The sequence below is a fragment of the Sinocyclocheilus grahami genome, unplaced genomic scaffold (genome assembly GCF_001515645.1).
Source record: "Sinocyclocheilus grahami isolate Dianchi unplaced genomic scaffold, SAMN03320097.WGS_v1.1 scaffold657.1, whole genome shotgun sequence".
Taxonomy (NCBI): domain Eukaryota; kingdom Metazoa; phylum Chordata; class Actinopteri; order Cypriniformes; family Cyprinidae; genus Sinocyclocheilus; species Sinocyclocheilus grahami.
In genome coordinates, this window is record NW_015505836.1 from 688877 (window position 1) to 701147 (window position 12271).

At 34.3% G+C, this 12271-nt stretch overlaps 1 protein-coding gene across 1 annotated transcript in view; it reads right to left on the reverse strand.

Moving 5' to 3' along the window:
* The window catches only part of LOC107558721 (transmembrane and coiled-coil domain-containing protein 4-like), a 16182-nt gene extending 4297 nt beyond the window's left edge, over positions 1 to 11885 (reverse strand). The window contains exons 1-9 of the mRNA XM_016242390.1: positions 11725 to 11885; positions 10555 to 10690; positions 8942 to 9124; positions 8342 to 8439; positions 4803 to 4946; positions 4055 to 4174; positions 2837 to 3001; positions 1198 to 1387; positions 1046 to 1108 (exon numbers count right to left, since the gene is read on the reverse strand). Coding sequence (XP_016097876.1) covers positions 1046 to 1108; positions 1198 to 1387; positions 2837 to 3001; positions 4055 to 4174; positions 4803 to 4946; positions 8342 to 8439; positions 8942 to 9124; positions 10555 to 10690; positions 11725 to 11860 — 1235 coding nt within the window. The 5' untranslated portion in view covers positions 11861 to 11885. The remainder of the gene's footprint in view (positions 1 to 1045; positions 1109 to 1197; positions 1388 to 2836; positions 3002 to 4054; positions 4175 to 4802; positions 4947 to 8341; positions 8440 to 8941; positions 9125 to 10554; positions 10691 to 11724) is intronic.
* Between the last annotated feature and the right edge of the window lie 386 nt (positions 11886 to 12271).

Genomic DNA, 12271 nt, shown 5'->3' on the forward strand with positions numbered 1-12271 from the left:
CACCCATCTTCAAGAATCGGCTAAAAACACATCTGTTCCATCTTTATTTGACCCTCTAACTCTAGCAATCTCTATTCTAATTCTATTCTTTATTAAAAAAAATGATAATAAAAAAAACTTGCCCCTTTTAGATTGCACTCTATTTATTTACTAACTGCCTGTTTTCTTAAAAAAAAAAAACACACAAAAAAAACTAACACTTGCTTCTCTAATCTTTTTGTATTCTATGTATTTGTTTTCTTTTTATTTATTATACAATTAACAAAAGCAAAAAAGGCCTCTAACACTAGCTTGCTCTATTCTTTTTCTATTTTTTATTGATTTTTTTAGCAAATAAAAGGCATATAACTGTAAAAAATTTGTTTTAGCTGTGAAATCTTTACTGTTTTTAAAAAAAGTAAACATAAGATCAACTTTAGTAATACTGTAATAGTAACATTTCTAGATAAACTGAAGGTTTACTTCATTAAAGTAATGAAGTCGTGGCCTAATGGTTAGGGAGTCGGACTCGTAACACAAAGGTTGCGGGTTCAAGTCTCGTACCGGCAGGGATTGTAGGTGGGGGGAGTGAATGTACAGCGCTCTCTCCCACCTTCAATACCACGACTGAGGTGCCCTTGAGCAAGGCACCGAACCCCCAACTGCTCCCCGGGCACTGCAGCAAAAATGGCTGTCCACTGCTCCGGGTGTGTGTTCACTGCTGTGTGTGTGCACTTTGGATGGGATAAATGCAGAGCACTAATTCCGAGTATGGGTCACCATACTTGGCCACATGTCACTTCACTCATTATCCATGCACAATTTTTCAGAATATTCATGTTAAAATACATCAAATATGATGCAACAGGCTTCTCTCAATCATTGCACTGCATTGCATTAAATGTTTTGAAACTACAGAGCTTGAACATCAAAACTAAGCATTTAAATATCATCTTCAGACATTTGGGAGTTATAAAGTGACAACTAATTTTCATATGCATTTGATGTAATTAGTCTGTCATACTGTTATAAAGATCTCATTTATTTACATTACAAGCTAACGGACTTTCTGGCCATATAAATATCAGCAAACTGCATATTTTTGCTGAGTTTGTGCCTCTGAATATAACTGAAGTGCTTTTTTTTCTCCTTGAGTATGAGCCAAACATTCCTCGAATTAGTCATTTCAAGCCGCATTGAACTGAAATCGTCAAAGACTAAGGAGGATCTTGAAGAAGTCGATGTCTTGCAGGACTCCGCTCGACTCTGACCTGCTGTCGGCTCCGGAGCACCTGGGCGAGGTGTTTTCCCACCTCTGCTGATCGACTCAGGCACACTCCCCAGGGGTTGTCGATCACACTGGCCACAGCCAGCAGAGACGCAGGCCATGTCAGAGCCATTACTATGCCTGAACACAGACAAGAGAATGAGCAATGCAGTTATTCTGGAAACCTTAATGCACTGTGTGACAATTACAACATGCTTTCATGATGCTACAATTAAATGAAGCCATTTTGAGGCAGTTTAAACATGGTATAAAAAAAATGAAGTCATTTGTTGCTCAGGAGGAAAACAAAATACTATACGAGTTGCCTTATTTTCTATTCATTTTAAATTATATTTTTGAAATCCTGTTTTCAAAATGCTGTTTAAAACTGTGATTTGTGTGATTTTCCATAAGTATAGCTATGCTGAAAACATCTACATAAAATTTTAAACAATTTTTATTTTAAATAACAATTTTCTAACTTCATATATTTTAAAATGTAATTTATTTCTGTGATGAAAAGCTGAATTTTCAGCTTCATTACGCCAGTCTTCAGTGTCACAAGATCCTTCAGAAATCATTCTAATATGCTGTGTAAGAAATTATAGTCTGCCTCGACCAAACTTCCACTCCAAGTAAACTATTCTCCTTTCTCTACAAAGAGCTTAATTATCAGAGAGATAACTCTTTCTGATCTCAATAATATGTAAATAGTATCTCCTGAACGTTACTTCGTCAATCGTCACCTATAGGCCATGAAGAACCATCTGCTGACCAAAAGGGTACTTGAATATAATTGCACCTTAACATTTGGTTGTTTCCACCTGAAAGACTACCAAAGATGTGGGAACGGAAGGCTATCACTTTCATTGTTATCCGCAATTTACATTTAAGACGAAACTTAATTTACATGCGGGAAGATGAAGCGGGAAGATGAACGTAATAGAATATAAAATGTTTGAGCTTAGGATGTTCGTGGCTCATTCTGACTCCGTTGAACCCAAGGTACTACATGTACTTTGTCACTGCTATGCTGCAATAAACATCTTCATCGTCTTCATCACTTTTTCTTACAGCTGGCTTAATTCAACTTTTTATGATTCTTTGATGAATCGATTTTTTTTGCATTTATTTGAATGTATTTAAAATGTAAATCTTTTTTATAAACATTCGACTTAAAAAAATCTGAACACATTTGCTGATTCCGTTAAAATAGACCATGAGCTGCAGAAAAGTTGCGCTTCTAAAGTTGCGTGGGAGAGAATGCTGCCGCTGATTGAAGCTTCACCGGCCACTCAGCAAAACATTCAAAATTCCTGCACTGATCTTCATTTAATATAATACACATGAATAAATGAAACATAAACTCCAACTCAACAATTAGAGACACTTCTCCCGAATTAAACACATCCCTGCTGAGACGGCTTAAGATAAGCTTTATCGATTTAAGATAAAGTGAATTAATATGACTGCACAGTTCAACACTCACATAAATAAGGTAAGATAAAGCACAGGCAATTTTCGGTTTTCCTCAAACCAGTAGTTCTACCTTTTTTTTATAGCGTACCTGCATTTGTAAAGTGGACATACCTGAGAGCACTGTGTATTTGAGGGCCTCCTGAGCTACGACACTAACAAGCCCATCCCATAATGAATCCAGAATAGAGCCCAGGTCCAATAAATAACGCGACTCCCATTTCAGACAGTACTGCTCGCCACACACTCCTAGACTGGACCAGGGAGCCTGAAACGAACCTGTGATAGGCAAGAGAATCTGAACCTTAGTGTGAACAATATTTCATGGGTATTTTAGGATTACATTAAAGAAATCACGAAAAATGAAAATCTGCTAAAAATGTCTTCACTCTCAGGCCATCCAAGATTTGGAGAAATGTAGCATTATGTCACTTGCTCACCAATGGATCCTCTGCAGTGAATGGGTGCCGTCAGAATAAGAGTCCAAACAGCTGATAAAAATATCACAATAATCCACACCACTCCATCAGTTAACATCTTGTGAAAAGCTGCATGTTTGTAAGAAACAAATCCATCTTTAAGATGTTTTAACTTCAAATGCGAGTCCTCTATAATAGTAGAGGTCATAAAAAGCCATCTCATCTGAATCAGGAGAGAAATATGCACATATAAAGCACTGTTTATATGCAAAAACATATAAACAACGCACCGGCGTTGTTTCTGGCCAAAAAAGTTGATCCCCTGTTGTTCTCTCACAGCAAAATCCAGAGACATATTTGTTTAGAATTGTTTTGGACTGTTTTTGCATATAAACAGTGCTTTATATGTGCATATTTCTCTCCTGATTCAGATGAGATGGCTTTTTATGACCTCTACTATTATAGAGGACTCGCATTTGAAGTTAAAACATCTTAAAGATGGATTTGTTTCTTACAAACATAAGGTGAAAACATTTTAATGATGGATAAACTGATGGACTGGAGTGGTGTGGATTATTGTGATGTTTTTATCAGCTGTTTGGATTCTCATTCTGGCGGCACCCATTCACTGCAGACGATCCATTGGTGAGCAAGTCATGTGATGCTAAATTTCTCTAAATCTGCTCTGATGCAGATTTAGAACTCATCTAAATCTTGGATGGCCTGAGGGTGAGTAAATATTAAGCAAATTTTCATTTTCGGGCAAACCATTCCTTTAATAATGAATAACCGTCATACAGTATATATTTTAAAAATACAATTTGTAGTACTAACACAAGAGCGTTTTAAACAAAATAGTAACTGAAAAAAAGGCTATTTTAATGGAGATAAGAAGGTTAACTGTGGCACTCACTGTATTTGCCGCTGCACAGCCAGCCTGTCACGGCTATAGTGAGATGAAGATGCTTTCCAGAACTCATCGGAAGAAACTCAAACTCCTCGATAGCGCCGACACGCTTGTTCATTTTATAGCCTGAATAACAAAAGTAAATATACCTTTTGGTATTTTCATACATATACAATAAATGACCATAAATATAGATAGGAAACACAGAAAACTTGATCTGCAAACAGAAATAAAGAGAGGCAGACGCACACACTAATTGCATTTGAAGAAAAACCAAACAACTCCAACAACCTTGAGCTCAGTTCACTTTGAATGGAAGCTGAGAATGTGCTATGAAAGCAGGATTATATAAAACTCCATTTGAACCAGGAAACAGACTGTAACTTTATCATCACTGTCAGTCTGCTAATTCATCTGCTCATCGATCAATCCTGTAACGCAGCTAGTGATTCAACACTTCTGGTTGCAAGAATTGTGTAAGAAATGTTATAAATCACTTGCCCTCCAGAAGGTACAGAACCTTAGACACCAACACTGCTTTAAAGTCGTGTTAATGTAATAAATAGTCTTTTAAAGAGGCTTTATACCATGAACACTACTGATAAATACAAATGATAAAATACACCAAAGTTCAATAAATAGTTCATCTGATAATAACAAATATTATCATTAATTATTTTTTATTAATTTCAATATAATATTTATTATTGTTACTATGTTTTTTTATCAGCTTCAGCTAGGTCAGCTAGCTCACCTGTTAACCCGGCCCCTGCGGCTCCAAACAAGGAGGCCATGATGGCGATGCCCGTGGCTGATCCCAGCACAGCGGCTCCACCCGCTCCTAGCACCGCTCCTGCCCCGGCAGCCACCAGAGGAGCCGCCAGCCCTCCTGTAACACCTGACAAAAACACATGCATGATCATTAACACCAGACAAATGAAACGAAATCTCATGAAACCAGTCCTGAACATGTTCTAGACATATTTCAGAGAAAGAACTAAGTAGTAAGTAACTTAATCATCTAAAATAATAATGTATTATATTAAAATATAATAATTAGTGCTGTCAAATGATTAATCGTGATTAATTGCATTCAAAATAAAAGTTTTTGTTTACATAATATATGTGTGTGTACTGTGTATATTTATTATGTATATATAAATACACACATATACAGTATATATTTTGAAAATATTTACATGTATATATTTAGATTCACGAAATTTATATTATAAACAAATATATTTAATATATAAACATAACATATTTCTCTTACACACACATATATATTACATAAATAAAAACTTTTATTTTGGATGCAATTAATCGTTTGACAGCACTAATAATAATATAAATTAAATAATTGTTTAGCATATTTTCCCTCAAATTATCATTACCATAACACCAAAAAATTATTTAAATTCATTCATTAAGCCAAATAAATATACTATATATATATATATATATATACACACACACACGTAAGTTTACATACCCCTTGAAGAATATAAAAATATGTTAATAATTTTAACAACATAATATTTTTTTTATTTAGTACTGTCCTGAATACGCTATTTCACATAACATATATTTATATATACTCCACAAGAAAATAATAATAACTGAATGTATAAAAATGACCCCGTTCAAAAGTTTACATACCCTTGAATCTTAATACTGTGTGTTGTTTCTTGGATGATCCACAATTGTTTTTCTGTTTTGTGAGAGTCCTGAGCAGTTCAACTGTCTGCTGTTCTTCAGAAAACCCCCCCAGCATCTTCTGCATATTTGAACCTTTTCCAAAAGTGACTGTATGATTTTGAGATCCATCTTTTCACACGGAGGACAACTGAGGGACTCATATGCAACTATTTCAGAAGGTTCAAACGCTCACTGATGCTCCAGAAGGAAAAACCATGCATTAAGAGCTGGGGGGGGGTTTCAGAGAAAGAACTAAGTAGTAAGTAACTTAATCATCTAAAATAATAATGTATTATATTAAAATATAATAATTAGTGCTGTCAAATGATTAATCGTGATTAATTGCATTCAAAATAAAAGTTTTTGTTTACATAATATATGTGTGTGTACTGTGTATATTTATTATGTATATATAAATACACACATATACAGTATATATTTTGAAAATATTTACATGTATATATTTAGATTCACGAAATTTATATTATAAACAAATATATTTAATATATAAACATAACATATTTCTCTTACACACACATATATATTACATAAATAAAAACTTTTATTTTGGATGCAATTAATCGTTTGACAGCACTAATAATAATATAAATTAAATAATTGTTTAGCATATTTTCCCTCAAATTATCATTACCATAACACCAAAAAATTATTTAAATTCATTCATTAAGCCAAATAAATATACTATATATATATATACACACACACACGCATGCTCATAAGTTTACATACCCCTTGAAGAATATAAAAATATGTTAATAATTTTAACAACATAATATTTTTTTTATTTAGTACTGTCCTGAATACGCTATTTCACATAACATATATTTATATATACTCCACAAGAAAATAATAATAACTGAATGTATAAAAATGACCCCGTTCAAAAGTTTACATACCCTTGAATCTTAATACTGTGTGTTGTTTCTTGGATGATCCACAATTGTTTTTCTGTTTTGTGAGAGTCCTGAGCAGTTCAACTGTCTGCTGTTCTTCAGAAAAACCCCCCAGCATCTTCTGCATATTTGAACCTTTTCCAAAAGTGACTGTATGATTTTGAGATCCATCTTTTCACACGGAGGACAACTGAGGGACTCATATGCAACTATTTCAGAAGGTTCAAACGCTCACTGATGCTCCAGAAGGAAAAACCATGCATTAAGAGCTGGGGGGGGGAAACTTTTGAACAGAATGGAGATGTGTACAATTTTCTTATTTTGCCTAAATATCAAATTTTTTTAAAATACTCACAGCTGTGCGTGGTCCACATCATCATATGCAGCAGAGAACACATTCAAAGACAGAAATCAGCAAATACATTCAAGTTTGTTCCTCATGTCAAAATTATTACAGCACTTCCACTGATTTCACAATGATATTGATCGTCCCCCTGTATTGACTTTTCTTTGTGAATCAGCAGATGGCTATACGTGGGCTTTGTGGAAATAATCTCTTGCAAATTATCCATCCTACAGCGAAAGCAGTGTGTGTTTCTCAGAGACATGTTGATAACCCCCCAAAAACCCCATAAAGAGGCAGCAGCTGGTTAAATTGACCCTGATCTTCAAATTCAAAAAGTTTTCTGTAGCAAATGTAGCTATTGCTCATTATTAATGTCAATGCATTAACTAAGGTTAACTAATGAGATCTTATTGTAAAGTAAGTGTTACTTAATGGTCTTTATAATTCTTTTGCATTTTAATCTGTGTGACATTTTTTACTTTATACTTTTTTGTGTATTACTTTATTGTATGTAAATGTTAATAAACCTGTTATACTTTATGACAACACTTTTTTGCAACTAAATTTCAATACCATGATAATACCGTATACCGTGATAAAAGCATTAGCAATTAATCAAACATGAAAATTTGATACAGTCATATGCCTATTGTGGAGTATATATAAACATCTATTATCTGAAATAGCTTATTCAGGACAGTCCTAAAAACAAATAACATGCAATTTTCTTTTATTTAGTTAAAATGAACATATTTGCATATTCTGCAAGGGGTATGTAAACTTAAGAGCACAACTGATATATATATACACACACACACACACGACAAATTAAAGATCTGGATGGATTACAGTAAGTTTTTAATATAAATAAAATAAATATATATTTAAATAATAATAACAATAATAAAAAAACACAAATTAAACATCTAGATTCTAGATGCATTATAGTAATACTTTTTTAAAAAGTATAAACTAAATAAATATATATTTAATTTAAATAAATACAATAATAATAATAATAGTCCCTAATAAAATATTCTCGCACGGTATGCATTACGGTAGGTAAATTGCTTAAAAAACATTACGGTAATTAAATTGTTTTAATAAAAATAAAATTTAATTAAATAAATATTTGTAATAAATAAATACAGATGCATTTCAGTGATGGTAATTTCATTTTTAATGTCTTAAAAATAAAATAAATTAATAAATAAATAAATAAAAATCCTAAAAAAACAAACAAACAAATAAACTGGTTTTACGCATGTTTTCATTGACATTCACCATGGCCAATGTATTTTAAAACAAACGTCCTGTGGCACTCAGACTCACCAATTACCGTCCCTCCACCCACAGTGGCAAGTCCGATGAGCAGGTACCGGCGCAATTTACGACCTCTCTCTTTCTTCTGTCTTCTTGATGACTCTTCTCTGTTGAGAGAATGTCAATTTGATTCATTATATGCTCACTGGAGCTGCTGAAAGCTCAGAGGTCTGGTTCATTGTCATCTGAATTCTATTAGAAACTAAAACTAAAATGAAAGCGCTGAACTGAAAGGAAAAACCTTGACCTAGACTGCATATACACAAAATACTCACAGCTGTGCGTGGTCCACATCATCACTGCTGCACATTCCAGCTTCCTGCGTTTCTGCCTCATAAGACAAAATCCATAATAATAAATAATAATCCAGCGCGACAGCAACATGTTGTCACGTCGTAACAACGTTGGCATAACGCAACGGCATTGCCATAGAAACCAATGCACATTCCGTAAAATGTAAGAGCGCTTATGGACACACAATTCGGATATGAACATTTGCTATACACAGTGTGGACAGTCAGTCGTCTAGATCGGATTCCATCCGAATATGCACAAAATCGGATTTGGGCTGAGAGTCTGAACGATGCTTTAATGCTGGGTCAATGTCACACATGTACCTGAGTGATGGGTAAAGCTCCGGCTCTGAGCAGCGGCTCCGCATGCAAGATGGACAGGAAGGTGTCAGTGCCTTCGAACCCGAGCCCTGCCAGGAACGCTTGCATAACCGGCATGACCGACTCATCAAGATCCAGCCACTGAACAAGACCCTCCAGATACGTCTCACGAAAACGTCTGCATTGGGAAAATATCATCACAACCCCAAACCATAAAAAAAAAAAAAACTTCTAAGAAATTAAAAGTTATTATTAAGCAAAGATACACTGAATCAAAAGTAGTGGTCGACCGATATATCGGTCTTGGAGATATTTGGCATTTTTCAAATATCGGCCGATAAGTTTTTCTGTTTGGCCGATACGTTCGTGGCGGGACGCCTGAACACAGTGCTCACATTCTCCCTCATGTTGGCTGTCCTTGTTAACAGTTCTGTCCACATAATGTCTCATAATCAGATAGAACTGTTAAACAAAGGAATTAAAATGTATACAAAAAGTATTATAATGATTGCTTTTATATTGTTAGTAATAGAAAGGCAAACATTATAATAATAATTTCTCGTTTGCCATCAGCATTCAGCAAATACGCATTTATACAAATCTTTGAATGACTAATGAATATCTAATTTCAAAAATCTTGCAAAATTAGTCGAATTCAGCTGTGAGATCTTATGAAGTGTGCATTTGTATCCTGCACGATCGTGTGTACTCTGTATGGCGGTCGGTCCGTGCAAATTGAATACGGACAAGAGGGGAGTTCAGCTTCACTGGAGATGTGCGATCGACAAACTTTAAAATCGTGATTTCAAATTATGCTGCGCTTCATGCTTTTGCCCAATGTCATATTAATGTAATTTTCACTGTGTGTTGCATGTAAAAATGAGTGTTACCTTGGTTTTATTTTAAAAAAATGTGATTCCCAATGCACACAAACTTCCCGAATAATGAGTGCCCTGTTGGTTACAGTGTTTACTTCCTTTTTAATTATATTTGTATTAAATATTTGTTTATTTGTGAAAAATACTTTGTCATTTAAAGTATAAGCTTGTTTGTTTTACACATTTATTTTTTAATCCATTTTCAAATGGTTTCAAATTTCTTAAATATTAAATAAAATGATATCGGCTTTATATCAGCCACCCTGCTTTCCAAGATATCGGCATCGGCAGTCAAAAAAAATCAATATCGGTCGACCACTAATCAAAAGTGACAGTAAAGGCATTTATAATGTTACAAATACATGCTGTTCTTTTGAATTTTGTATTCATAAAAGATTCCTGAAAAAAGCATAAAATTAGCATATTAGTGTGATTTCTGAAGGATTACATGAGACTTAAGACTAGAGAAATTATGCAAAAAAAATACAGCTTTGCATCACAGAAATAAAATACATTTTAAAATGTATTCAAATAAAAACACTTATTTTAAATTGTAATAATATTTCACTATTTTACTGTTATTATTACTGTATTTTTTTAATGATGCATCCTCAGTGTGCATAAGAGACTTTTTTCCCTTACCAACCCAAACCTTCTAATGCTACTGTATATTAGTAAACAGCACAATAAAGTGTTATTATTGTTATTGTATATATATATATTTTTTTACTTTTGCTCAGGTCCTTGAAACAGCTGGCCCAAAGACACTCCACATAACCCAGCGTATGCAAAGCGCCCGGGTTCACTCAGCTGCCGACCAAACACTTTCTCTGCTGGTGACTGATCACGCTTCTGTCCTCCTGGGTCTGTAACAATAAAATGACAAAATGCAAAATCAAAAAATTTACAAAGTTCCTGTAAAGAATGGGTAAGTGTTCAATAACAGATACACATAAACTTTGTTGCATCCCATCTAGTCCTCCACATTTTCATTACACGCTTATTACAGGGGTCCAAGTAGAAAAAGCTTCTAATATTCGTCCGTTTTTTAATAATTGTATGACCTTATTTTCTTGCTTGAAGAAGAAAATTCTTTTGTGTGATTTTGTAAGTTTAATATATGAAGAGTTCAGATGCAAAAGCCTCCAAGTGCCATCTGAAATTTTCATCTAAAATGAGCATTTTTATTCATTTAGGTTCAGTAATTTTACTCTAATAGGTCCTTTTCTATGCAATTAAAGTGAAATAACTGAACATAAATATAGAAGCCTGATAAAAATGCTCATTTTAGACGGAATGTCTAGAAATGAGAATTTGAGAAAATTAGAGGCTTTTGCATCTGAACTCTTCATGTGAATATTGAAAAGGGTGTAGCTTCCAGATCCAACATAATGTGCATGATTTCTGATATTGGAGACCACATAAAACTCTGTTATTATAACATTCTGCTTTGCATAAGGCATTTCCACAAACATATGATGCTTTAATAATTCAGTATATGTAGTACTCATTGGTCTCGAGGCCATATGCACTGATAATGCATAGCAAAGCATGCAATGTGTTATTATGTGACAAACCATTTTTACTTGTTTAACCAAAACGTGTTTAAGGCCTCGGTCTTATCCTGCATCTGTGATTAAAGCCCAGAGCTGATCAGCAGCTGTTGGACACGTAACGTTATATCTGTTCAACACAACGGACTCAAATCCGATCATCAGAAAACAACATTACTAGAAGTCTCATCATGGAAACGAAATACAATAAAATAGAACTAACAATAAATAATACATTCTCTCTCTCAAAAAAAAAACAAAAAAAAAAACAGACTCTTATTGTGTTGTTGTCTGCTGGGCAAAACTAAAACCCTTTCAAAATCGCTCTTAGTGAAATCTATAAATACCTGGAGTTAATTTCGAGTCCTCGTTGTTGTTATTTGTTGTTTCCATTGGTTTAGCCTCACAGCAAGTTACAGCAGATTTGTTCTCTCCATGGAGGAAAGTTATACTTTGTTGTCGTGACAGATGAAAGTTCAGCATTAAGTTGTTCTTGTATGCAGCAGCGCTCTCTATCCGCGAATAATGGAGGACTGGCTTATGAATATTAATGAGGTAGCGTTACGGTTGTCCAGTTGGCTCTTCCGATTGGCTGAACTGCAGACGTTGGCGAGGTTTATCTGGCGAATAAGCGAATCCTAAAAGCGAAGGATTGGCTTATGAATATTAATTGACTGAACTGCAGACGTTGGTGAAGTTGGCGTCGTCAGCTGGCAAATTAGCAAGATTGGTTTGGTTTATGAATATTAATCACGCAACACTTGGCAACTTCACCACGACTTGACTAAAAGTCAAAATTGCAATTTTGCCTCATGACGACGTTATCGATTTATTTGAAACGTTCTGCCCTGTTGAAAAAAACAGCATATGCTGGTTAGGTATGTTTTGACGCTG